Raw genomic sequence first — 25,755 nt, 5'->3', positions numbered from 1 at the left:
ATGAGCAAAAGTGTTATTACATCTGCTTATAAAACAAACCTTGATTAAAAGAAACACAGACATCCACCCTATCACATTTATAAATTATAGAGTATATAGTCCATTAACAACATATACAAATAATTCACACACACACACAAGATATATATACATGAATAAAATGTTATGATGCCCAATAGAATAGAGCTCAGTCGATAAAAAAAGAAGAAGCTTATATTGTATGAGATCACTTGAATTTAAATCTTAATGGTATTAATATTTATTTAGGATAGTATTTAAGTTTTCACTTATCTCTAGAAAAATAATTAAGTTTAGGCCAATATATAGAAAAGGTGGGCAAAGAGAAGAAAAGGATTGGAGTAATTGTAAGATGGGGATGAAAGCAACGTTACACCAGACGCGGTTATGTGGACTAGAATTCCAACCTCTTACGAAAACTAGATGGTGGGTGTGAAAGGGAGATGAGATAATATCTAAGATAATATTAGATAATAAAGATAACTCTATACCTAATCCAAGAACAAAAAGAAGAAGAAAGGAATTGGATCCCATGTTGCTATGATTGATGACAACTTTGTATCAAATTACTTTATGCAAATGGTTTTATATATATATATATATATATTTTTAATTTTTATTTCATACGACAATGGTTTAAAAGTTACCGGTGAGTAAGATGTAATACTTGCCTTAGAATAATTACACAATATTTAAATTATTTTTCTATCCAAAAGCAATTTGCACATTTTTTAAAGAAATTTTTAAGATAATAAAAGTAGATTTTTTTTTGTACTTTATTATATAAATATGTGCATTTGATATAAAAAATGAATATATTAATTAGTCCAATAAAATGAGTATCATATCTGGGAAAGATAAAATGATTTGTTCTTGAAAGAATCCAGGGATCCAATTATTTGGGCCTTCTCATATAGAGGCCCAATTGGGCCCAAATTTACTCTCAAATTATTTGTTTGATTTTTATTTTTTTATTTTTTTTTGGGTTAGAAAAGTATCACATTATTAATTTTTGATTCTCTGGGAACTATTTTATCGTTATTTTATTCTTATATATATATATATAAATAATGGTAATTACGTCTCTTTGTAGTTAATTTAATTAAATTTTAATTGATTGTTGGATTTACGGGGCTTAAGGGATATTTAATTATTTATACTAAAGTCCGGTATCTATGTAAATATGAAACTTGATAAGGGCCTACGCGCAAATGAGAATATATATAAGGTGAGGGATTTCTTGGCAAGAAAACAAAGATTTCGATTTTCAAGGGACGTAAGTGCCAAATGTCACATTTACGAAGAGAAGGGCGTGTGTGCGTAAATAACAAAGTTGAGAAGGGTATAAACGCAATGCGAATTCGCTGACCTTTTCTTCTCCTTCCTCTCCCTCCTACCCTTCCAATCTCTCCCCTCTCTTCCCAAAAGAAAATCTCTCCTCCGCTTTCGGTTTGGGCGTCGATTAGGTAGGTCCTCGTCGATGTCGTGGCTGCGGACCGCCGTGAACAAGGCCGTCGAGGTTGGCGGCAGGAACAACCTCACCCGCACGGTCAAGAACTATGCCGACACCGTCGTCCACCACGCTGGCCAGGCCGTAGTCGGCGGCGCCAAGATCTTTCAAGATCGAATGGTAAACTTCTCCGCAGAGCACTGCGTTTCTTGAATAATCCCTAACACGAATTCGAATGCGTGCTGCCCTAAAAGGTGTTTCCTTATTCGTGAGCTCGTTTTGATAGTGTGAGTGGGTCTCGTTTCTTGAATATTTCGAATACGAATTCAAATGCACGTCGCCTAGAAGGTAGTTTCTTGTTTGTGAGCTCGTTTTGGTAGTATTAAGGGGTCTCGTTTCTTGCAGGACGTTTCTCGAACGATCACTTATAGGAATTCAAATGCATGTTGCCGTAAACGTGTTTCATGTTCGTGAATTCGTTTCTATATAGTAATTTAGGTCAAATATCTTGTAAGGCGGATACGATTTATGCACTTCTTAATCTATTTCATCTGCTGATAATGATTGCCAAGTTCCACAAATTTTGTTCTCCTAAAAGTCTCCCCTTTCCTTTTCCCTTCGGGATTGTGAAAGTATTATGTGAATCTTAGGTCGCTTGTATTCACGTCAATTGGTGCAACGACTACCACTCAAGGTTCAGACCGGGATATATCAACCTGGGCATTCACCTTCCATGGGAAATTTCTTGATTCTGAGTCTATTTAAAATGCAGTGTTCTATTATGTGGTTCTTTTTGTGTCAAGAGGTACAAGTTATCAATGATAGAGATTTATTTGTTTATTTATGACAAATTATTGATCAATATTTATGTCAACAAATTTTTTTGGGATAATTGGTAATGGAGTTTGTTAAGATCAATTTTGATAGGCAAAGAAGTTTCTTAATTCATGCAGTATGATTTAGTGTCTCAGTCTCTATGCTGAATTGAATTCCCATTTCCATACTTTGCAGGGTATTAGGAATTATAAAAGCTTCAAGAGCACTGTGAAAAGATTAGAAGAGGCTGCTGTTTCTTGCAGAGGGGCGGAAAGAGTTCAACTATTAAGGCGTTGGTTGATGGCTCTAAAAGAAACTGAGAGAGCATCTGGAGGTTCAATTGATGACAAAATTTTAGAACAAGGCCAACCTTCTGATGAGCCCAATACATCTCCTAGAAATGCTCCCCTGGTTATCTTCTTAATTGATTTTTACCTGCCATGTCAATGTTTTGAATTTTTTTATTCCCACAAACAAGTGACCTCTTGCTTGGTTGATACACTTCATGACAAAGTTAGCAGGATCCAGTTAGAGCTTTTGATCAAAGAACTTAAGAATAAAGCATGCAATATGCTGCAACTTCTCCTTTATTATCTTGAAGTTCACAACTTAATTGACAACAGAGTTAAAGTAATTAGTGTCCATAATGTAATAATGTATTGAATGCTGTGAGTGTGACGTAAAGTAAGACTAGTAATGCCTGGTAGCAGAGTGACTACTGTCTATTCTTCCAAGATAAGAAGTGGCTATGTGCATTAACTAATGTCTGATCCAGAGACTAGTGATGCCTAGTAGCGAAATAGTTGCTATCTGCATATCTAAGAAAATAAGAAAAAGAAATACTCATTTTTATTATTTCATAGCAATGTTAGAGCTTATGCGTTCTCAAATGCAGTTGTTGGAACATTCTGAAACTACATAAGGCCGTTTGGCTTCATGTATTTAGAAAAATTGCATCTGCACATATAAAATGCAATATGAAAACCAATTTTTAGTTTATAAATCCCATGAAATATCCTTTCCAATGGCTAAGATGAGCTCACACACAACATTTTGACATCCACTTCGATTAAGTGAATCTCAAAACACAATTCTCTCAACCTTGATTGGAAAGAAAAGATAAGATGATAGAAGACTTTTGTTTGTATTGGTTTCTCATTTAATGCTATAGATGTTGCATTTTGAAATGCCTGAAACCAACCGGCCCCTTAATATGCCTTATTTACAGCAGCTCATGAGAAAGGTGTGCAAAATTTCACGCCATGGTTTGGAAGAAAAAAAAGTGCCACTGCATGATATCCTCCTTATTCGGTGATTTTGCAGTTTTGCTAATTAGACATTTGAGTTGATGTCAGTTGATTTTTTTCGGAAATTTTGATGTTAATTGGACCTACTGTGGTATGCTGGTAAGTTTCATTATTATGTGGGAACTTGCCATATCGCTCTAGAGGTGAGAAATTTTGCTAGATTTGACTATTTGGGCTAGTTTTAGGAAGCTTGGTCGATGCTTTACTAAATGTTTATGATAGTTTTAACTTTTAAATGACACTGGATTATCAATATTTTTCTTAATTTTATATTCAATTGTTCCGTACAGGATTTGTTCTTTGATTCTGATATTGGGGGTGAGCCAATGAACTTTCATGATGTGTTCCTACATAGCCAAGCACTTGAAGGTATTACATTGACCATGGTGAGTTCCTGCACCCATCTCTTTTGGTAGCAAATGTCTGTTGCTATGTAAAAATGATTTGCTCAGTTCTACTTAAGTATTTTGGACTTGGGACATTAGGTTATGTTCTCGTTATATATGTTTCCCCAGGAAATCAAACATTTTATGCAATATTGTTAGCATTTTAGGCATTTTACAGAACAGTCCATAAATTGGAATTTTACCATTTTATATCATCCTAGTGGCCTTTGTTGAAGATATAACTATATAGTACTCCATTTGGAAAATTGGGAGGCATTATCTACATTACATTTCCTTTGCCATTTGTTTTTGCTGGTCATGGAGGTTAAGCATAGGTTGACTCTTTTTTATGACTCAGATTCTGGAAGCTCCAAATGAGGAAGAAGTTTCACTGCTATTGGAAATTTTCAGGCGAGCCTGCTAACCAATAGAAACATATCTCTTATTCTACTATTTCCATCTTCAACAGATATTTTCTGGAAACTGTTGTAGGAGCAGTTTCAGTTGGCAGTAATGAGATGAAAATTTCTTGCTTTTGCACAACTTCAATATATTGAAAAACAAATGAGGGAACTTCCATTTGATACTCCAGCTAAATTGTTTATGTAGGCCATTAAGTGGCGGCCTATCCATTTTTGTATCGTAAAATGAGGTTGATTCATTCAACTATATATTAGTGCATGAAGTTAACTTAATGTGCCCCCTGCAACTCTTCTATTGTATATCAGAGTCTAGTTATTGTATTTATATGTTCATTATCAGTTAATCCAAACAAATATATGTTCTGATGAACTTTGCCTCTTAATGTTTGTTGTTTTTGTAGACTTTGTCTCACAGGAGGGAAAGAAGTTCACAATGCAATTATGAGTAGCATACAAGACTTAGCAAAAGTATTCTCAAATTACCAAGAAGAAGTCTTGGTAATAATTCCTGGCTGACCAATTTTCTTTCATTATAATTTCATATATTTTTATTTGGTGCAGTATCAGAATCTAATAGCATTTAAATCAGTTTAAAGTTCATCATATTTAGATACTTTTCTTCTATCTGAATCTGTTGTGGAAAAGCAATTGGTGCCAAATTGGTGTAAAATAGTTTGTCAATTGCGACTGGATTGTTATGCTCACAGCCATCTGTTGTGAGTAGTTTGTCAATAATAGCTTGCATGTCACTTGAAAAGTAATCTTTATGACATGGCTTAGTCCTTTGATTATTACTTTGTCATATGGCGCCCTTTGTTCTATATGATATAAGAATGGTGACATCTTTACTTTGACACTCCATTTAGTCTTCTTGTTGTCGATATTCTTTCTATGCATGAATCTTTAGTAAGAAATTGTCTAGGATGAAAATTGTTGTTTATGAGCATTTACATGTAGAATTTTTGTGTACTAGACTAGTAGTGACAACAATGTATTTCTATTTTCAGGTGAAGCATGAAGAGCTACTTCAGTTTGCTCAAGGTGCCATTTCAGGGCTAAAAATAAATGCTGATCTAGCAAGGTTACCAGTTAAATTAACTTGAGTTCTTGTTGATCATGCCATGCTTGAGATTATTCCATGATTTTAGCTACAGGTTCATTTGACTTGTAGAGGAAATCAGGAATGGAATATGTCTTTGAATATGCATGCAAGTAAAGACATATAGTTGGATAATGCAAAGAATGTGATCACCGGAAGGAAATATGTTAAGAAATAACACTGCATGTGTCACAACATTATAGTAATTTGACAAACAAGATGCTGATTTCCTACTGAAATTGAAGTTCTATTATCTTGAGTACACCTTAATTTGGAATTTGTCATGTATATTAAGCATGTGATAGTTCACATTAATTTAATTTCCAATGGATTCAATAAACTTTATGAGAAGTACTTAATTGGCTGGTGGTGCCAATTTGCCAAGTAAATCGTCCAACTTGTAATTGTATTATACATATATCAGTTCCTTCTTCACAATGTTTATTGTTCTTCTCTCCTCTGAATCTCACATGGATGTCATGTGTGACGGATTCTTACACTTTAGTCAAAAAAGAAAACATAGCAATCCCATGTGAGGTGCTGAACCAGAATAAACGTCTTTTTCAGTGATCTGATCCATATTTTTCTCCAGGTTAGATGCTGAAACAGAAAGATTGGGGGAAAAGGTGTATGGAATGGAGGCACTGCGAGTTCCTTCTAAAGAAGATCATGATAAAGTTTCTGAAAAGGTTACTATTGCCACAGAGGAGGTGAGATTTAGCCTGAAACTCTTATTTAGTCATGTCAATCATCTCAGTAGCTCTAGTTCATTCAGCTATAATAGATGCCTTGTAAAAGAAATATAGGCAGCAGACCTCCAATCGACAATGTTGTGACATAGGATTCACATAAGGGGTTGTGTAACTGGGTAGCTCTTAGTTCATTCAGCTATAATAGATGCCCTTGTAAAAGAAATATAGACAGCAGAATTGTGATGGTTAAAATTTCATTAGGTGCCTGAGTAACATGTTTTTCTATCTGATCTTGTAGGATCTCAAAAAAGCACTTATTGAAGTTCGGCTATGCTCTACAATGGAGGCACTTATATTGAAAAAGAAATCCATAAGTAGTGGGGACTCATTAGAGATCCATTCCCAGAAGGTATGCTTTTCTTTTCTTTTCTATGTTAAGAGACACAGTTGTCAAATCCTCCACACTGTTATCACGCCACACATTCTCATACGCTATGTTTTGTTGCTAATTTAGGTAATGCGGCTTATGACCTCCTTTAGCCTCATGATTTTATTGGTCATTTCTGTTTTCTTATTTGAGGAAGCTTATCAACTGCAAGTTTCCATTCTTTTATGAGCATATTTTGCATTGAGAGTATTGAGACGTCTCTACTTGAGATTGAACTTCAGGCAAGCTAGATGCTCCCATGGTCAGCTAGTCCAGAAGGGGTTCTTTCCTTCTTCCTTGGGATTAAGTGTTAGCTGTATGGGCTCAAACTAGTGCTTTTCATTACTTTCTTTATATGATACTCTTTGGAAAAATTGGGCTCTTCATATATCTTGTCACTTGTTTATTTGTGCTTTATGCTGCACATCCTAATATGAGAACACATGGCATGATAATTGTGTCTAATCTCCATTGATTTATGAGCATAGCATTTCAATCTCCATGAGTTACAACATGGGATGTTCCCCTCAGATGCTAAGGAGAGAATAACATAGTGTTGTTGTACAACTATCTTCTTGACTTTTGTTAGAGAGTTTTGAGCATTATCTATATTGGACACTGATGGATAAAGGGTCTTTTTCAAGACAATATTGCAATTTGAAAAGTGGGGAACTAGAACAAGAGGGTACCTACACAAGAACTAAAACAATTAATTAATGTCTTGCACATCTGATTTGGCAAACGATAATTTAAGTATGGGGGAGAGAGGACCCAGGTTGGGATATTTTACGAGGTTCCAAATACACCTATTTTTCTTCCCTACCAATCCTAAAGATTAAAGAATTGAAGAGTGGAGGTGAAATATTGGTCACATCATGTGGAACTTTCTTTCTTCGTTTCATCCAGATATATTATTTTATTGTTGGAAATCAAATGGCCTGTTGAAACTTATCACACAGAGTCAACCAGAAGAGGGCAAAAAATCATGTTAACTGTACACTCTGAATACCTAATTTTTGTGTAACAGGGGTTGTAATTACACTTCTAACAGGCTAGGTTGTTTGATATGAAACATTTCAGATCTTTTCTCATCCTGAATGGTTATACAATTCTACATGCAACCAGTTGATTCATCTCTTGCTCTTTCTTTACAAATTAGCATTTGCCATTGCATCTTGTTAAGATCCCTTCTTTTTTCATGAAAGTGCATTTGTCCTTTTATTGCATAATACTTTGCATAAACATGAGACAGCTTATCCCAATTTAGTTGCAAAAGGAAAGCAGCTGGGATGTTTCTTTGAGATGATTCTTTGCTATAAAAATACTTTACCTACCAACTCTATTTGTTAAGTTTGTTTCTTATTTGCCTTCATTGGAAGTAATATCAAAATTTGTTGTTTCACATTTACATTTAGCTCACAATGTAGAAGAAAAAAAAAGCCTATTAATGTTATTCTTTTGCGATGTTCTTATATGAATATTTTCAGGTTGATAAGTTGAAGGTTCTAGCAGAATCTCTCTCAAATTCTTCGTCAAAGGCAGAAAAGCGTATTTTAGATCACAGGTTTAAAAGTTTTGCCAATTTACTTTTTCAACAATCTTCTATTTTTTGTGGAACTTTTGGGCATGCATTTGGAAGATGATCTACCAAATAATCACACGAGGTAGCTATTAATTAATCCTATGTCTGGATAAACTGCGGTGATTCTGGTGAATATGCTTCTTGTTGAGATCAATATTTTAGATCTGACTGGGGTGTCATTTTTGTAAAGTTAGACATCGCTTATTTTAGATTAATGGCATGAAATCTTTGCATTATTTAGAAGATGTTTATACTTTGTAAAGTTTTGTTGTTTCCCCTTGTCCGGAATGTTAAGGATGTTCATCTTTTTTAATTGCTAAATATTTTTGTGCTTGCCTTTATGTCCATCTGAGCTGCACTTCTTATGAATATTCTTTATCAAAACTTCTAAATCGCACTTCCTTTTTTAGAGTTAGATAAAAACTGAGTTCGCTTTGATTATTAACTAAATTCAGGAATCAGAAAGAAGAAGCTCTCAATTTTCGTGTAGCCAAAGCCAATGAAGTTAGTGGACATGAGAAGGTAAATTGCTGGTAGAACTCTTACTTAAACATGGTTTAGTATTCTGGAATTGAAACTATCGCGAGCATTATCGATAGATTAGCACACAAAATTCTAGAGCTCTGATCTACCTTTTTATGATGATCTTAGATTGTGAAGAAATGCAATACTAACGATGACAAGAATATATTACTATCTTAAATGATGTAGTTCTTGTAAATTATTAATAAGCAACTATAATTAACTTCTTGCAGCGTTGGATTTGAGTGGCTTTTGTTATATATTTGATCCTTAACTTTTAGTACATTATTGATAAAATAATAAAATATTTTTGTATCCAACAAGGAATTGGAGGCTGAGATTGCTGAACTGGAGAAGCAAAGAGATCAACTTGAGGCTGAACTGAAGAAGGTAAAACTTTTGGTGATTGCACTTTCATGAAAGATTTATTGCCTATTGTTGTCTCCTTTTTTAGGTACATTTGAGCTTCATAGAGCAGTATGATACTGACCACTCTACTTTAGGCATTGTCAAACTGACTTTACCCATGTAATAATATATGATGTGTTGGGTTTCTTTTTTCCGTTTATTACCCTTTAATTACAGATTTGCTTTCTAGTTTCCTGACAAGCAAACACCCCACCACCCTGCCCGCCAATCATCACCACACACGCACACAATCAGAAAAGAAAATTCAATAGATTTGATATGAATGGTGAAGGGTGTAGCAGTAAAAGGAGGCTATATTTTAAGAGTAGATGAAAGAGACATTGTTATTTGCAAGCTTCATTAGCTTATATAGATCATAAGTTCTTAAGATGGGTGAGCCATTTCATTTGTTCTTTCAAAGATGTTATATGAGCTCTTTCTTGAAGATGGAGTTTGCTGTGCAGGTCAACATTTCTTTGACTGCAGCTATTGCACGGCTTAACAAAACACGGGAGGAGAGGGACCAATTTGATGAAGCAAGTAACCGAATTGTATTACATTTGAAAGCAAAGGTTTCAAATTATTCTCTCAGTCCTTTGTACAACAGTTACTTAGAATGTGCAACTCTTATCTTTCAAGTTCTTAAAGTGCTTGAGCCTTCATTTGTTTTTCTCTTTCTCCAACTGTAGGAGGATGAGCTTTCAAGATCTGTTGCTTCATGTAAAGTAGAATCTGAAATTGTTCATACATGGATCAACTTTTTGGAGGATACCTGGCAGCTCCAGTCCTTGAACAGAGAATTGAAGCAGAAGCAAACAAAGTATGTTCTATCCCTGAAGATAATAATTACATTGTGATTAGATCCATGAGTTACTTTCACTATTACAAAGATTGCTGAAATTCCCTTTTTTTCCCCCTTTTGAATTGTTACTGTTGAAGTGATGAGCTGGAGAAATGCAGAGAATGTTTTGTCAAGTTGATCAAGCATCACCTTTCTGCATGCAAGGTACTGCATCTTCAGTAGTATTCAAGTTATTTTGTTCCAACTTCAAACTTCAAGCTTTAGATCTGCACAAGAATAATTTGCTCACAAGCCTAATGCTTCCATTGTTTCTTGTTGGTTGCATTCTGTTTCTTGCGTAGGAACTACTGAGTGCTTCTGTTGGCCGCATCAGGATTTTTGTGGATAACTTAAAAATATTCAGTGGAAGGTAGTAAAACTATGCCTGTTTAATGCCATTTTGAAGTAGATTCGATGAACTTTTTCATAAAATTTCTTCCGACACATTTTTCAGGTTGGAGGATGAAGATAACGATATATCTAAAAAGTCAAACCCACAGAAATTTCTTGAGGAGGAGTATTTGGAAACTGAAAAAAAGGTATCTTTTTGTAGCTTCTCTTTTTCTTTGGTCTTTCTACTTACTGCAATAATTAATGGCTGCTACCTGTTATAACACATTTTGGCTTTATAGAACATCGCAGGACAAATCCCTAGACAAAAAGTCAGCATACTTCTCTCCTCTAGAATATTCCCAATTTCCCACGGCCATAGGGGGACTTATTGGGTTTTCTTGGCTTGCATCAACCTAAATGTAGTATCTAACTGCCAACTAATCTTATATTCTTATGCCATGCCTGTCCCAGCTGCCCGACATCTCTTGTGCTAATCCAGCACAAAGTTGTGCTGGCAGCTCATTATCCTTGCTACTACATGTTACATTTAGATGATTTTCTGCACCTTTAAGCAAGCCAGCGAGACCTAATTTTTGAAGATTCAAGAAAAATAAACTCCACATAAGTTGAGTTTGCTAAACATCTCTGAGTTTGCTAATTGTACCTTAAAATGACATTTCACATGAGTTGAAAATGAATGCAAGTCACATACTAGATATACTTAGACATGAAGATAAATGCAATGTCCAAGATAAAGTAGATCTGGATTGTTTGTTGAATATGTTGGAGATGATTGATTGGAGACAAGGGTAGAAAGCAAGAGAAAAATTAGGTTATAGTGACTCAGATATATTTTAGAGCTGCTATGTGACTACAGGTAGTTGTCCTTGTACAATTCTTATCCTTTGCTTGTATTTAAAACATCACCTATTGTTCATAGAGCATATTGGGTTTCTTTAGATAGGAACTAGGCAGTTAATATGTCACCTATTGCACTGTTTCTCTTGTTTCTTTTTTAGAATGTGGAAGGTCTTGATGAAGTTGTTAATCAGTCGCTCATTTTTTGCAAGTTAACTCTATCTTGTCTTATATTTGATTCTTACAGATCATAACTGCATTCAGCGTGGTAGATCGCATGAAGAAGCTTTTTCTTGATGAAGAACAGAAAATATCTAGGTATTGTCTTCTAAGATCATTTTCTATTTCTTGTAACCTTATAGCTTATGCAAGCTAGACTGCTGCTTGTTATTCATGCAGAAAGGGTGATCCTGAGGTCGAAGAACTAATTGCTGCCATTGAGAAGATAAGAGGAGAATTTGATTCTATTGAAAGACCGACACTGGATATCGAGATTCCTAAAGAAAAAATAACTGCACAAGAGGGATCAAGTACAGGTTCATCTTACACTGTTGAGGCCCCTGCTCCCTCTAATTCCAGTGGGCTCGAGTCTCCGAAGCCATCTCCATTGACACCAGAACAACATCTGGATCCAGAATCCGAACTCGCAAAGCTGGAGTTAGAATTCGGGAAAGTAAGCAAAGACTACTCAGCCGATGAGATCAGTGGCTGGGAATTCGACGAACTCGAAGAGGAACTGAGATCAGAATCAAACAAAAAGTTATAGGCTGCGCTGCTGGGATATATGTATATTTTTTTTATCTTGGACCTATTGCATACAATCAACATCTAGCATTTGCTTTGAAGCATTGGTCTGGGGAAATTGTAAATTATTAAATGGTGTACATTGTTTCTTTTCTTGGACTTCTCCTGTACCTATTGTTGCGGCAGATGAACATCTACTTCTCTGGACTAAGAGTTACATTTTGTTGATTTGTGTTTATCAAAAGTTACATATCGACAAAGAGGTATCAGGTAATTAAAATGCCAGCCACATTAACATGATCTCCAGGGGAGTGTGTACATGCAGCAGCACAATGTGCTGAGGTGTGTCTGGTGCTACGTTTATGCTGAGAGAGTGTATAGTGGGCGAGATGCACAGGGAAGCGGTTCACCTCGGGGTGCTGCAAAGATGCTAACCCCACTTGCTTTTCCCTGCAGGTATTGCAACTATTCAGAAACATCAACGCTTCCCTTTCCACCACCATCAATGGCCAAGAAGCAATGATTAGAAAGGATCTCGTCTGACATATATATATATATATATATATATATATATATATATATATATATATATAAATCAGTTTCTTTTCTCAGGTACATTTAGGAAAAATCAACTACTCCTCATTGATAAGTGATAATTTAACTATATTGTACTTTTTCTAGTTAAATGCTCTTCCTATGTTCCTTTTTTCTCTGTAAAGGTGAAGAAAGGGGAGGGTGGAGAGGTGGTCTTTTGCAAAATGCACATTAAAATGGAGTCTATCTGCAAATATCTAAAGGTACTCTACACTAACATAGTGGAAGATGTTACCAAGACAACACTTTAGTCAAACCACTTCAGTTGACCTCATCTGTGTGGCTTATTATATCTGTACAGCTTCAGTAGGTCAGAAATGGAGGAAAATGCGACAAGATAGCATTGCCCTCCATTACTTCGATGTCATGAGAGGTCGCTACCAGATCCTGCCCTGCATTGCACACCTTCACGTGGATAGGAGCAGGTGGCCCCTTTTCTTTTCTTTTATTTTCTTTTATTTTCTTTTTTCTTCTTCTTCTTCTTCTTCTCTCTCTTCTTCCCAATTTGCAGAGGTTTCAAATTTGCTTCAGATTGGGGGAGATTGGATCTTTATTTCAGTGCATAAAAGTGCTGGCAAAGTGGACCTCGAGCTTTGCAATGGAGTGTTTCTTTTTCACTGAGCTATAGGTTCCCCACCTAGTTGTGTCGGAGGGCTTTCAGGGGAGGGCTTTCAGGGGATGGGATGACCACAGAGTCACAGACCCTAGTGAAAAGGTGGTTTTTTTAATTTAAAAAAAAGAAAGTTTTAAACTTTTCTTTTCCTAAAGTTATACACTTTTATACTGTAAAAGATATTAATTTCTACGAGGTTTCTTTACAACGATATTTCCAGAGCAAAAGTTTGCTGGTGGTAAAGTAACTAATAAATGCTCTTTTATTTAATATGAAAAATAGTGGGTTAAGCAATTCGTTGACTTTGGAAAATGACCTTAAAATCTTTAATCACAGGTCTAGAAAGAATCAATTGATTGATGAAATATATTACCTGACTTGACGCCAAAAGTGCAGCTCTCATGCTGTCTGTGCAGGTACACGATGTGTTGTAGCTTACCTTGTCTCAGGCTATGGCAATGCTTATAATCTATGCCTTCCAATCTTGATCACGCGGTTGATAGCATCACAAGGGGTTGGCCCTTCATGCTCCATATAATACTTGCCTGTATGCATAAAGACAGCTCATGGCTGTACAAAATTATGCTTAAAGAAGTTATTTTTGTACAGTGGATTGACAGAACTTCAGCATCTGGGAGCTGAGCTCGGTTCAAAAATTTGAGTTACTTGCAGGGTGAAGCTATGTGGTCAACAAGTCAAATACACAAGAGAAACAAAGAATTTTAACATAGTTAAATGGCTGATGCCAAAATGACAAATCTGCTACAGTGTTTAATTTGAACCACAATATAGTAATATATCACAGAGAGAGAGAGAGAGAGAGAGAGAGAGAGAGAGAGAGAGAGCAAACCGTAGTCAGATGAATAGGATGGGGACCCATGAGAGTGCTGTCCTCCCACATAAGTCTGCACCTGTTATCTTGGATACCTTCCCAATTTTGCAAAATTCCTGACAACCCCTCCATAATTCTTTCTCACTTGGCAATATTACAAACTTTAAAGGATGCCCTTTTCCCCTCCCACTCCTTTTCCCCAACACCAACACCACTCTCTACAGCCACAACCCAATCCAACTAGTGTTCAAAAGAGCGAGAGATAAGGGAGGAGAGAAACTGAAAGCAGATTGGCCAATAGAACACCGGTATGGCGAAAGCTCTTCCTTCCCATGATCACTCAGTAGAAGAAGAGTACATAGACATGGATCTCAGCTCAACCACCTTCTTGTGCTACACTGTGTCCTCCCCTCAAAATTCCATCGAATTTGAATTCCAAATGTCTGCCAACCAACCAGAGAGAGAAGCCATTCCATCCCCTGCTGATGAGCTCTTCTACAAAGGAAAGCTCCTTCCTTTGCAGATCCCACCAAGACTTCAAATGGTTCAAAAGCTCCTGCAGAATACCAACACCACCAATTTTGGCAAGGAAACAGACGAGTTGGATGAGAAGATGATGACTACTACCTCAAACACTACCACCACCAGCACTAGCTCCAACACAGCTACAAGTACTCCATTTGAGTCCTGCAAGATATCTCCTGCCAATTCTTGCTATGTCAGTGGAGAGCTGAATCCAGGCTCTTTCCTGTACCAATGCTCAAGGAATACAGAGAAATCCTGGTCCAAGAAGCTGAAGCTGATAAGGCAATCTTCACTAGGTTTAAAGTTGAAGGCATCGCGAGCTTATCTCCAGTCTCTATTCACCAAATCAGCATTCAGAGATGAGCCATGTGAGCCTCCCAGAGCCGAACAGTACACAAATGGGAATATGAAAGCAGAAAAGAAGAACCCATTTGGCCAAATCCAGCAGAAGAAATATATAGTGACAGAAACCAATGCTACCACAACGACCACTCTTAAGAGTAGCATTGACAGAGAAAAGATGATGGAAGAGGACTTGAGCCATAGGAAGTCCTTCTCTGGTGTCATCAAGTGGCGTCTGACGACTAAATCTTCGTCGACATCCTCATCATGCTCTTCTTCATCCTCGCAGTCTTCATCAAGTGCGGGTTCAAATGGATTTTGCCAGCAACCAATCCTGAAGAGAAGCAGTAGCGCAAATTCAGAGGTGGAGAGTTCAGTTCAAGGAGCGATTGCATATTGCAAGAAGTCTCAGCAGCTGGCTGCATCTAGAAAGAGTGTAAGTGATGTTAGCATTTATTCATTATGTCCCTAGGATTTCTGCTTCTTGTGAGGATGAAGAAAGGCCAAATATAATAGGAACATTGTGAAGCCATAAAATGATTGCTCTGATGCTCATTGTTTTCCTACTCCATAAAGGAATTGACTGTTCTTTGGTTCAGCTGAAACTGCTGTGTGCTTTATATGCATGCTCAGTGATATCTCTACCCAAATCAGTAATATTGAAAAGTATTCATTATTCATTTACAAACCTTTGATTGTGTGGCTTCTAGCCTAAATTCTGGTCATAATGAGTAGCTTGGCTGCATCAATACTGTTCAAGGTTTCTATTTTGCTTCCTCAAATTTGCAAAAGGAACTGCAGTAATGGCCTCAACTGTCTTGTACATGATTAATTGCTAGCCTTATCTGCATTAAGAAAGATGCAAGAACTTATAGATTAATAGGAGCGAATCACATAAATATACAAGAAAAAAGCATCAATATGCAAGCAAGCCTTTTATTATCTATTATGATCTCTCTATCACCTTCTCTCTATATCCTTCCCATCCTCACTCTGGTCCTGTTCCTATTTCATAGCTTTAATGGCATTGCTGATATTGCAGATCTTTTTTCTACTGCTACAGAGAGAAAATACTAAATGAAAAAGATTTTCCTATTCTTTTGGTTGGTAATGCAGAACTTCAAAATTAGTAGAGGATGCTCCTTCCCCAACCTCATAAGTGTCTTAAGATCCATAGCACTCCAGGGGTATTCAATTGATGCATAATCAGATAGAGATGCCCCTCATGAATTCCAGCAACTAACAACTGGTCAACTAGCAAATTGTCTTTATTCATCATTTGCAGTCCATTTTTTAAAGGCTTAATCACAATCTGCATAATTGAGCTACAATCTACAGGTAATCAGTAGTCCTCAGCATAAGTTTAGATAGTTTTTCTCCCATATCTTCAGAGGAGGCTCTCTTTTGACTGTGCAAAAGAGATTGATGTATCTATCTTTGAAGGTATCCCTATGACAAATGGGTTTAACTTTATTAATCTCTGTAATACACATTACATCCATGCTAGCAGCTCCAATAGTGCTTTGGGGTGTTTGACATAGCTGACCTCAGAATCACTTGGAGGTCCTGTTCATTCAATGCTCTGCAGCATTACTTCATAGTCCAAGAGCCATTTATGTAGCTTAGCATCCACTTTAGCAGCATTGCTTACTGCAATGGTGTTAGGATCACTGTGCAAATAAAAGAGAGACATAAAGGAGGCAATCCAGCAGGTGCTAACCAGGATAACCTCATGACAGCAGTCAGTCAGTAGAACAAACCAGAGCATCAGTTAGTCAGAACTAGCACTAAATTACTCCAGCAGGTTAGATGTAGCTAAAAACACTTCAATTGGTAAGGCTGTACTAATGTAGTCAAAAGAGTAGGAGCTCATAGATTGCCTAACTCCAATATAGGGATAATTAATGATAGGCATTCCATTTATGAGGCTATGTCTAGTTAAATATATCCTAGATGATTATAAGCAAATCTCAACTGCTGATGCTTTTCCCCCAGCAAAGAACATGGCCTAATTCTTGAATAAAGATTTTGGCAGGTTCTGGAATATAATAACAGACACTGAAGCCTATTCAGCTTCAACAAATTGTGGAGTTGTCCGATCATATTCTCACAATTTTTAAGGTTAAAGGGAAGGAAAAGAAGAAAATTGGTCAAAAAAAAGAAAAGAATTAGATCTTTAAGGATTTAAGTGCTTCACAAACAATATATTTAGTTAAGAAGAACACTAGTCAGCATGCACAATAATCTGAAGCAATCTGCACGCATCTTTTGACTAAGGCAAGTAAAGGGAATCAAATGCCAACTAAGGAGTTTTTCAAGATTTGGAGTAGATAATCAAAATAGGCATCTCACTAATTGCACTGATTAGAGAATACAATTGGTCCTTCTTGACACTTTGCCCTTAACAATCATGAGTGGAGATGACCACCAAAATGATGCTTTCATTATACAAAATATGGATTTTTACAATCACACTGTATATTTATCTATTTTGTTATTCACACATTTATATTTTATCTATTTTAACTCAAGGTGTTAAATAAAAATTATAAGAAAAAACGAAGAGTTGGGTTACAAATCCTCAAAAATGGGGTGTGATTTGTAAAAATCCCTATAAAATAAGGTAGGAGATTTCTCCGGTTGCAGACAAATAAACCTCAAACTAACTAGATATGTGACTTTGAAGTCCACCAGTGTTGTTCAGCACATGCAAGTTTGATCTACAAATCAACTTTTCTTCAAACAGTATTACTATGGTCTATGGTTAATAGCATCACCTATCATTCTCATAGAATTATCTACTTCAACATAAAGAAGTAAACAACATGATTGAGTAGCTTGTGCAAGAAATGTTGGGAAAGCAGCAAGAGGACATTAAGAGAAATGCAGGAGCTACTTATCTTTTACTTTTGCATACATAAGCAGGCAATCTTTTTCATGATAACCTTTTCTGACAATACTTTATTGTTATATATGCTCCTGAGAGTGAGTGCGCATTTTAGAGGTTAAAAGGTAAAAGAAAAGCATATTGAATTGCATCCAATCTCTGTTAACCTTTCGCAGCCTTTATAGTTTTACTATACAAGCATAAAGATAAAAGCTGCAACGAGGACATGGTTGCCACAGCAACATGTGGTAGAATCCATGCTATGCTCACAGTCAGCTGCAGTAACAACATCAGGCAACTTTTGCATAATAACCCCAAGACATGCCTTTTACTAGACCACAACCTGTTTCCTCTCAAGTACTCATGAGAACAAAGAACAACTGTGAGATTGAATGAAATGTTTGTATGTACATATATTCATAGAAATATATATCTACTCTAAGGATTAACAAATGGTTAGTTCATGTAAGTAGATATCACAATATTTTTCATACCTCTCTTCGACAGAATATTTATCACAAATGATATTGTTGAAACTTAATAGTACTGTGAAACAAAATTCTTCAGACAATAAATTTACTAATCGCAAAGATCATGCCATTCAAGTTATAAGATTAACCCAAGCATGTATTGTAAGATTCTGAAGGCAACTGATTACATTATTCTCCCAAGTGACTATTATTCAGGCTTACATTCCAGGGATATGTTTTGCCAAGGGAACAAGCACGGCTTAAAGAAGAATCAGTCTACAAGTAACTTGAATAACTGAGATCCTGAAAACAACCTATACAAAATGGTAGGAACCAAAGGAACAGTCGGAACAGTAGAAACATAAGGAGAAAACAAAAGGAAATACACATTATGGCCAACTTGGAAGAAAGCTCATGGTTCTTTAGAAGCTGACTTCAGTCTGATGATAATCTGCCATCAGCGGGAGAAAGTCATGCAAGAGTTCCTTGAAATTATATGACTTTGTAAATAAAGAATAGTTACCTTTGTTTTTTCATTTGCACCAATGTAATCACATAATCTTTTCCCTCTAGCAAGTTCTTTTCCAGCCCAGTATAGTTGTATGTCATCATGAAACTCACAACCTATAAATGGGACAACTTGTTAATCAGCAAGTTGATGAATAGTAGATTATACAGAATCTCTCACCACCTGTCAGATGAAAATATCTTAGCATCAGTTAGCACATAGCAGACAATCTTATAATTTTAAAAAAAAAAATCTCACTTTAATATAATGCAGTTTCAGAACATAAAGCAACTTTTAAGAATAATAGACAAGAAGATAAAATGTTAGGCGGGTCATGCGCCGCTTGCACTTGATTCATTTTCGTGGATCTAGCTAATCCATAAACGATCCAAACTCAGGCTAGGATTTGAAGCTCATTAACTATTAATCAAAACCCCAATGGATCTTAGATTTCTTATGCTTTGGCTCGAAAGAACTCATCTATCCATATTACATATATGACCTTAAATAAGCAGCATATAATAATGCTATGGCATGAACTAATTGAAGATTAGATCATGAATGTAGCGGTGGGTTGCTTTGCATTAAATTGGTAAGTAATATATTCATGAACGCTATTTGCACTAATCAATATTATAATTGATATCGTATATGTTTTCATGTCAAGCCTAACAAGTCAAACTCAAGCAAGATTGTATTAGATGAGTGCGTCCATATAAAATCAATACTATCAATAAATTTTAACTGTGTAATAAAATTTTGTGCAAAGTTCAATTACAATACATAGACAGATCCGAGATATTCTACATATCAAAACCTTGCTAGCCTCCACAGAATCTTTATTAGTATGTATATCTTCAGATAAATTCGAATACTGCTATATAGAAGAACCATCAGTTCATCATTTCTATTGACACAAATAAACTCATATATAACATTCATTTCTCTGCACACAATGGGTGCAAAGTAAAATAAATACTCCCACATATGACCATTTAAATTACTAATATCCACTAAATCTTGATGAAAATGGTTACCTGTATATTACTCGCAAAAAATTCTATCCAACTCCCAGTCACATAATAATTACTAATCACAAGCACTTGGTGTTTATGAGTACCTCATAAATATGAAATTACTAAATTAAAAAAAATTGATTCTTTAAGTTACTCTCAGAATTCAACAAGATTCTCAGATTGCAAATTATAAAACGAGAAATGGTACCAGAAAAGAGTCGAGGATCCAATTCTGCAGCCTGTCTCTGTTGTTGAGCAAAACTCACATCTTTATCAATGTTCTTTATATGTTCTCTAAGAGCACGAGCTGACAAGAACCGGTTATGCAGCACCTGCTCCTGAAAAAGATTCAAATGCTCTCTCTGATAGGATTCAACAATTCAAGAATAGCCATCGCCCATGTAATTAGCAGTCGGTGATATGAAGCAGGTATTCCGCATGAAGAGCAGGGCGTGGCTTCAAAGCTAACTGATTAGTTAGATGCCTTTTATTTTGCATTGACTTCTGTAATAAATAAGCAGGCCATGGATGGCCAATGGCAAGCAATTTAGTTCTCTCGTGATTAGTGTAAAGGTGCTACTCATACCTCAAGTTTGGTTTTCCTTTCTATCAAAGTTTCCTCTCTCTGTTAATTTAATTACCAAAACCAGGAAACCATGAAACATCTAGCTATTCAGACAGTAGATATTACGTTAAGATAGCACAAGATTAATTGTAATTAATTGATTATCTGACCTTTGATGCATATGCTTCAGCTTCTGATAGAGCTCTCTCAAGTGAAAGCGCCACGTTCGGACACTTCTCTAGACATGATTTAAAAAAAAAAAAGCATTTCTTAATCATTTTTCCCCAAATAGCAATAATTTCAATGCACTTATAAAATCAAGAAGCATCGTCGAGATCTCTCGTCTCCAATCCAAGAAGAAACACCGGATGCTTCTTTAGCGTATTTGAAGCATTTGATTAGGTCGCGCGCGCGCGCGCAGTACCTTTGAAAGCTTCTGTGAGTAGTTGAGATCTTAGGAGGAAGGAGAGGGATTGGATCTTGGACTGGAGACGAGATATCTCGACGATGGAGTCGGCGATCTCGTCGACGGTCGAAGAGCTGGCGCACTCGTACAGGAACTGCTGTTTCTCGCCCTCTCCGTCGGCCTTAACGTGGACCAACACCATCGCCTCCCGGCCCTTCTTCCACTCTCGAGCGACGGCAGAAAATTTCAAGACGCCCCTCGGATATAACTCTATTTTACAGTTAGCTACATGATCTGCACGAGCGATGCACGTGACGGGGGGGAGGGGGGGGGGGGGGGGGGGATAGATCGTCTGCAAACCCGGTTGATCAGACCGCAACCAAACAGTAAAGTTAATAGCCAATGACATGCTGCCAAGTGACGACGGGGAGATAAAACAGAACAAAAGCCTATTATCCGAGAATAAGCATCGATCCAGAGTAGGATAGTAGATTCTTGTATATAATACAGACCAGCTCCTGGATTTGCCTTTCTGCTAAACCATGCAATAAACAAACCAAGATCAAGAACAAACAGCAAAAGTTGAGCAACAATAAATCCTCGGATATCATGATATATATAATAAGAGACTGTTATAGAGTGCTGATAATCGCAGTTCATAATGGATTATTGAGCTTGATAATATACAGCAACCTAAATGACTCAGTTACTTGCGTCAAATGTTGTATATATACATACAGATATCACGAAGCATTAAATAGTATGCTTCCTGCAGTAACCCCAGCCAAAGATAGATGAGAGCAAGTTATATATAGTTGCAAAATCGCTTCAAATGGCATAAATCCTGTCGATCTCTGAATCAGAGAACTCGGAATTATGATTCCATGAGCTCGAGCCACTCCTCCTTGATGATTTCTCCCTCTTCCTTATAGAACGAGTGCGCTTTGACTTCACCACATAGTAAGTCATGGTCCCCAAAACTCCGGCCATTATCACTCCCCCTATTAAAGTCACCAGCAGCGCTACCCACCTATGGTTTTGACCGACCACAATATAAGAGGAGGAGATGAATGCGACTGTAGTGCACACAGAGGCCAACCACATGAGTTTGTTAATGACCCCCACGACCCGCCTCTCTGCTTTTGTTTCACCCCTGACTACTGTAATTTGAACCACCACCACTGCCAAGGATGTGAACAGTGCAACAGCATTGAAGATGAAAAATATTCTGAATGGAGCAGTTTTGAGAGCTACTGCTACTCCATGCTTATCATTTCCCCCAGGCACTGTAAATATTGCAGAAAAAGCGACTGTGGCAAAGAGCACCGCTACCACAGTAACAGAATTAGTCGCATTGTTGATGCCTTCCCTGTGGAGCTTCCTGAGCTCCTTGGCAATTCCGTGGACATTTTTATTGGTTTTCCTGGTTTGTTCCAGCTGTGTATGTACATCGTTTTTAATCTCAGAAACAGTCTTCCGCAGCTCATCTCGAGGCTGATTCAAATCATTGGCCCTGACTGCTCCTTGACGGGACAAGTACTCCTTGATATCAGCAGACTCTTCTGAAAGAGGAAGGCCTTCCGCAATGTCAAAAGCTGTTTTATGATCTCTTGTCAATGCATTCACATGTGTATCTGGAAGGAGGAGAAGCACATTTACAATCTGCAAGTAGAGACAAGAATTTGAATAAGAAGACAGAAACAAATGTTTCATTACTAAATTTTTTTTATTTGTCACTACATTGAAGAAAGAACAACTACTCAACCTGATGACATTAAATAATACAATAGGTTCAAGTTTCACTGATATTACACAAAGTGCAAAAGAAACTACACGATAAAATGAATTCCTTCTCTTCTGCCTTTCCCATGAAGATCCTTCTGTCAGACCAAACTAAAACAATATTTTCCTGTCGCCAGAAAGATCTGTATCCAATGATCTGAATAGGTCAACCTAGAAGGAAGATAATAATCCCTTAAATGTGCCATAAGCTTATCAGAACATCATCAGAACTGTCAAAAGGGTAGAATGTTGGAGGTCATCCTTATCAAGGAAGAAAAAGTATGGGACGAGATGATCAACAATGGTTGAATCAATCTAAATAGAGTTGCATAGCACGCCAAGAGCATTAACTATTGTTCTAGAGGCTAAAATTGTCAAAGCAGAACTAGAAGCTGACGGAGAATTATAGACTTAGCAAGAGTATAATGATGAATACCACAAGAGGATCAGAAGACAACAGTAAATCAGAAAATGAGGAAAAGTGGCTGTAATATTGTTTCAAAATGTCATACAAGAAATTGCAACATGGCCGAAAACAGCAAGAGTGGAGAAAGTAAACCTTGTCCTTACATGGGTTAAGACAGCAGAAAAGGCGATGCCATAAAAGTGTGCACTACTTCATTTCAGGAAAAAAAAATTCCTCTAATATACCCAAGCCTTCTCTACTTTGCCCCCTTCAACCAGAAAGTACTCTTGAGTCTTGAGTGTAGTCAAAAGTCTCATGCATGACAATTTACTAGATATCGCACAAGGTAAAGATTTCATGAAACACCCTTAAAAAGTCAAAGCGTCCAATTTCATTTCTTACAGTTAATGCATTTGGAAGTTTAAATTGATTAAATAAAACAAACATTACAGCTCAGTCAGATTAACGTGGATCAAAACTATTAGTATTTGATGCCATTAGGGTTAAATTCTACTGTGCACTAAAATCAAGCTTAACGCAATAATCCAACCACTATTGAATACCTCTGCTCGCCTTTTCCTTGTTGCTACATGTAATGCTGTGTTGCCAGCTCTGTCTGGTAGCATCACTATAGCTGGATCAGCATCCACAAGGGCCTTAACAACTCCAGAATCTTTTCCTTTCACAGCCATGTGCAAAGCGGTTTGCCCTTTCTTATCAGTTCTTCGGGCGAGTTGTGGATCCTTTGTAAGAAGAGCTCTTACAATTTCTAGGTGTCCTTGGCGGGCAGCAAAATGCAGAGCATTTTTCCCGTTAGCTTTTGATAGTTCAATTGAATCAGAATCTTTCTCCAGCAACAGATTCACTACTTCAATATGACCTCTTGTCACAGCAGATATAAGAGGAGTAACATTTGATGGACCAAATGTTTTGCTAAGGGTTGGATCTCGGTCCAAGAGTACCTGGACGATTGCTGTATACAAGTAGTTAGTGACAGCTCTATGTATGCCAAAATATGGGTATGGAATGAGAGGTGATACGTGGTGTGCCTCTGCATGTGTGCAACAGGATAACTAAAATTAAGATGAAGCATAAATACTAGTTCTTATAATGTCAAAATCTGCCTAACAGTTATATCTTTAGCTACACAAGTACACATACATAACACACACACACAAATATATATATATATATATATATATATATATATATATATATATGCATATAAACATCAAGTATGCATTGGAGATTGTGATTAATATTAATATGTAGACTTATGTGTATGCTTGCATTATTTAGATAAAAATGATTACGTAAATTTAGTGCCTATTGAGAGTTTTGATTTTTTTTTTTTCAAAAAAAAAATGGGCAAGAAATCAGGTCTCCAGGAATTAAATTTATAGGATTATCTATCTGGATAGTGGATGTCCTAAAACATGTAGGCTTGCCATACATGAGAAAAATACTTGACCTTTATTCCCACATAATTACAACCCAGAGACCAGGTTAATGGTGCTAACCACATTAAGCTATCAAATGTCACTGACAGATAATTTATAATAGATGGATGACGGGAATTATAATAAATAAGCTGCACATATCAACACCAACTCAAACACAAAATAGGATTCAGCATTGCAAAACCATTATAATGTGTGCCTTCGACTAAAATTGACTTACTATTTTACCATAAAATCAGCTATTAAATTAGATCAGCTAAGTTGAGGGCATCACTTGGTTGTGATGGTAAGGCTTACCCCTTGCATCCAAGAGGCCAAAGAAACTAGAAACCGAAGTGAGCTGTCTATGATTACCACCCATAAAGAGAAATAAATCCTTGATTAGCCAGGACATTCAAGAGCTTTAAAGATGATGAAACTAAGACAAATACTAGCATCTTTAACAAAGTTTAACATCACACTCAACTCCAATTCCACTGTTGTTAGCTCATCTAAGATCCAATAAGAATTACTCATGTGTTGAAATGAAAAGGGTAAAAGAGATACGATATACTCCAGGGTTAATAACTAAAATTTACAGTGAAAAAGTAAAAGTAATTTTACACAAGATTGCGATTAAGCAGTTGGATCCTTTCTCACCTCGGTGTCCTTCCCGAGCAGCCAAATGGAAAGCATCAAAACCCGACCTGTTCTTCCTCGTCAAACTCTCCCGATCGGAGTACCTGAGTAGCTCGACAACTATGTCAAGAAACCCCTTCTCCGCCGCGATAAGCAGCGCCGTTTCCTCCACCTCGTTGACTTCGTTGACTACCGCCGCCCTGATCTCCGCTACCTCGGCGTCGAACTCATCTCTCGTCCCCGACATCTGGGCGCCGATCTCACTAACGATCTGCTTCACTGCCGCCAGATCCCCACGCTGCGCCGCGAGGTGGAGCTCCGTGTCGTTGTGCCGGCCCGTCACTTGCTTCACATACTTCTTCCTCCCCGCCTGGTCTATACTCTTCCCGGAGTTCGACAGAACCAGTACAGGCGCCGACGGCGACGGGGACGGCGACGGTGATCCCTGGTCCATCCGCTTCCCCGAGTTCGACAGCACCAGAACCGGCGCCGGCGCCGGCGACGGGGATGGAGATGGATATCTAGGGCTAGTCGATTCCATCTCTAGGTCCCTATCTCCTCCCTAGATGAGATTAAAGCGATAGTTTTAGCCAATTGGGATGGCAAAGGAGTTACCTTCCTCGACGTCACGATACATCAACGCCAACTTCCGCTATGAGGAGAAGAAGGCTCCAATGGGAATCGCCATGGCTACGGGCAACGCAGCCGGAAGAGGGAGAGGATAAAAGTGGACTAAAATCTTCCAAGTGTTTAGACTTTGTGCTCACACTTGAGTAGCCATTAATTACCATAAGGGATTTTTTTTTTTTTTTAAATTTTGGGTATA

The 25,755-nt window shown here is 37.2% G+C and overlaps 4 protein-coding genes across 8 annotated transcripts; 2 read left to right on the top strand and 2 right to left on the bottom strand.

The window, feature by feature from the left end:
* Window positions 1–1,379: 1,379 nt before the first annotated feature.
* LOC140776036 (uncharacterized) lies at window positions 1,380–12,127 on the top strand. Its single transcript, XM_073119578.1, has 18 exons — window positions 1,380–1,648; window positions 2,480–2,695; window positions 3,882–3,977; window positions 4,336–4,388; window positions 4,801–4,897; window positions 5,407–5,480; window positions 6,091–6,208; window positions 6,489–6,599; window positions 8,105–8,181; window positions 8,655–8,721; window positions 9,046–9,111; window positions 9,594–9,701; window positions 9,819–9,949; window positions 10,069–10,135; window positions 10,273–10,340; window positions 10,425–10,509; window positions 11,409–11,479; window positions 11,561–12,127. Exons 1-18 carry the CDS (start codon window positions 1,499–1,501, stop codon window positions 11,925–11,927), a joined length of 2,022 nt encoding a protein of 673 aa, XP_072975679.1. The 5' UTR covers window positions 1,380–1,498; the 3' UTR covers window positions 11,928–12,127.
* A 469-nt stretch (window positions 12,128–12,596) lies between these two features.
* Window positions 12,597–15,283, top strand: LOC140775610 (probable membrane-associated kinase regulator 4). Its single transcript, XM_073118991.1, has one exon. The coding sequence runs from the start codon at window positions 14,255–14,257 to the stop codon at window positions 15,281–15,283; it is 1,029 nt and encodes a 342-aa protein (XP_072975092.1). The 5' UTR covers window positions 12,597–14,254.
* LOC140776037 (uncharacterized) lies at window positions 15,007–20,914 on the bottom strand. Of its 5 annotated transcripts, none has more exons than XM_073119581.1 (6): window positions 20,682–20,914; window positions 20,428–20,495; window positions 19,899–20,030; window positions 18,692–18,793; window positions 15,501–15,656; window positions 15,007–15,145 (listed from the first exon to the last, which is right to left on the bottom strand). In XM_073119581.1, exons 1-5 carry the CDS (start codon window positions 20,863–20,865, stop codon window positions 15,621–15,623), a joined length of 522 nt encoding a protein of 173 aa, XP_072975682.1. In that variant the 5' UTR covers window positions 20,866–20,914; the 3' UTR covers window positions 15,007–15,145; window positions 15,501–15,620. The 5 variants fall into 5 exon arrangements, with proteins under 5 accessions (XP_072975682.1, XP_072975681.1, XP_072975683.1 ...); XM_073119580.1 differs by having other exon boundaries at window positions 15,092–15,230; XM_073119582.1 differs by having other exon boundaries at window positions 15,098–15,236; window positions 18,692–18,792; window positions 19,901–20,030.
* Window positions 20,915–21,245: 331 nt separating this feature from the next.
* On the bottom strand, window positions 21,246–25,697 carry LOC140775573 (ankyrin repeat-containing protein ITN1-like). The gene is made up of 3 exons (XM_073118952.1): window positions 24,951–25,697; window positions 23,415–23,824; window positions 21,246–22,325 (listed from the first exon to the last, which is right to left on the bottom strand). The coding sequence occupies exons 1-3, from the start codon at window positions 25,468–25,470 to the stop codon at window positions 21,492–21,494; spliced, it is 1,764 nt and encodes a 587-aa protein (XP_072975053.1). The 5' UTR covers window positions 25,471–25,697; the 3' UTR covers window positions 21,246–21,491.
* Between the last annotated feature and the right edge of the window lie 58 nt (window positions 25,698–25,755).

The sequence above is a fragment of the Typha angustifolia genome, chromosome 14, assembly GCF_048772165.1.
Source record: "Typha angustifolia cultivar Huaian chromosome 14, ASM4877216v1, whole genome shotgun sequence".
NCBI classification, from domain to species: domain Eukaryota; kingdom Viridiplantae; phylum Streptophyta; class Magnoliopsida; order Poales; family Typhaceae; genus Typha; species Typha angustifolia.
This window is presented reverse-complemented; position numbering and strand designations above follow the sequence as displayed.

Excerpts from the sequence above, each read along its gene's own strand:
- LOC140776037 (XM_073119581.1), bottom strand. The coding sequence starts at position 20,865 with ATGGTGTTGGTCCACGTTAAGGCCGACGGAGAGGGCGAGAAACAGCAG. Across the intron at positions 20,496-20,681 it reads ACTCACAGAAGCTTTCAAAG|AGAAGTGTCCGAACGTGGCG; the intron begins GTACTGCGCGCG and ends AATCATGTCTAG. Across the intron at positions 20,031-20,427 it reads CTGAAGCATATGCATCAAAG|GAGCAGGTGCTGCATAACCG; the intron begins GTCAGATAATCA and ends AATCTTTTTCAG.
- LOC140776036 (XM_073119578.1), top strand. The coding sequence starts at position 1,499 with ATGTCGTGGCTGCGGACCGCCGTGAACAAGGCCGTCGAGGTTGGCGGC. Across the intron at positions 2,696-3,881 it reads CTCCTAGAAATGCTCCCCTG|GATTTGTTCTTTGATTCTGA; the intron begins GTTATCTTCTTA and ends TGTTCCGTACAG. Across the intron at positions 5,481-6,090 it reads ATAAATGCTGATCTAGCAAG|GTTAGATGCTGAAACAGAAA; the intron begins GTTACCAGTTAA and ends ATTTTTCTCCAG.
- LOC140775610 (XM_073118991.1), top strand. The coding sequence starts at position 14,255 with ATGGCGAAAGCTCTTCCTTCCCATGATCACTCAGTAGAAGAAGAGTAC.
- LOC140775573 (XM_073118952.1), bottom strand. The coding sequence starts at position 25,470 with ATGGAATCGACTAGCCCTAGATATCCATCTCCATCCCCGTCGCCGGCG. Across the intron at positions 23,825-24,950 it reads TGCTCGGGAAGGACACCGAG|CAATCGTCCAGGTACTCTTG; the intron begins GTGAGAAAGGAT and ends ACTTGTATACAG. Across the intron at positions 22,326-23,414 it reads CAAGGAAAAGGCGAGCAGAG|ATTGTAAATGTGCTTCTCCT; the intron begins GTATTCAATAGT and ends CTCTACTTGCAG.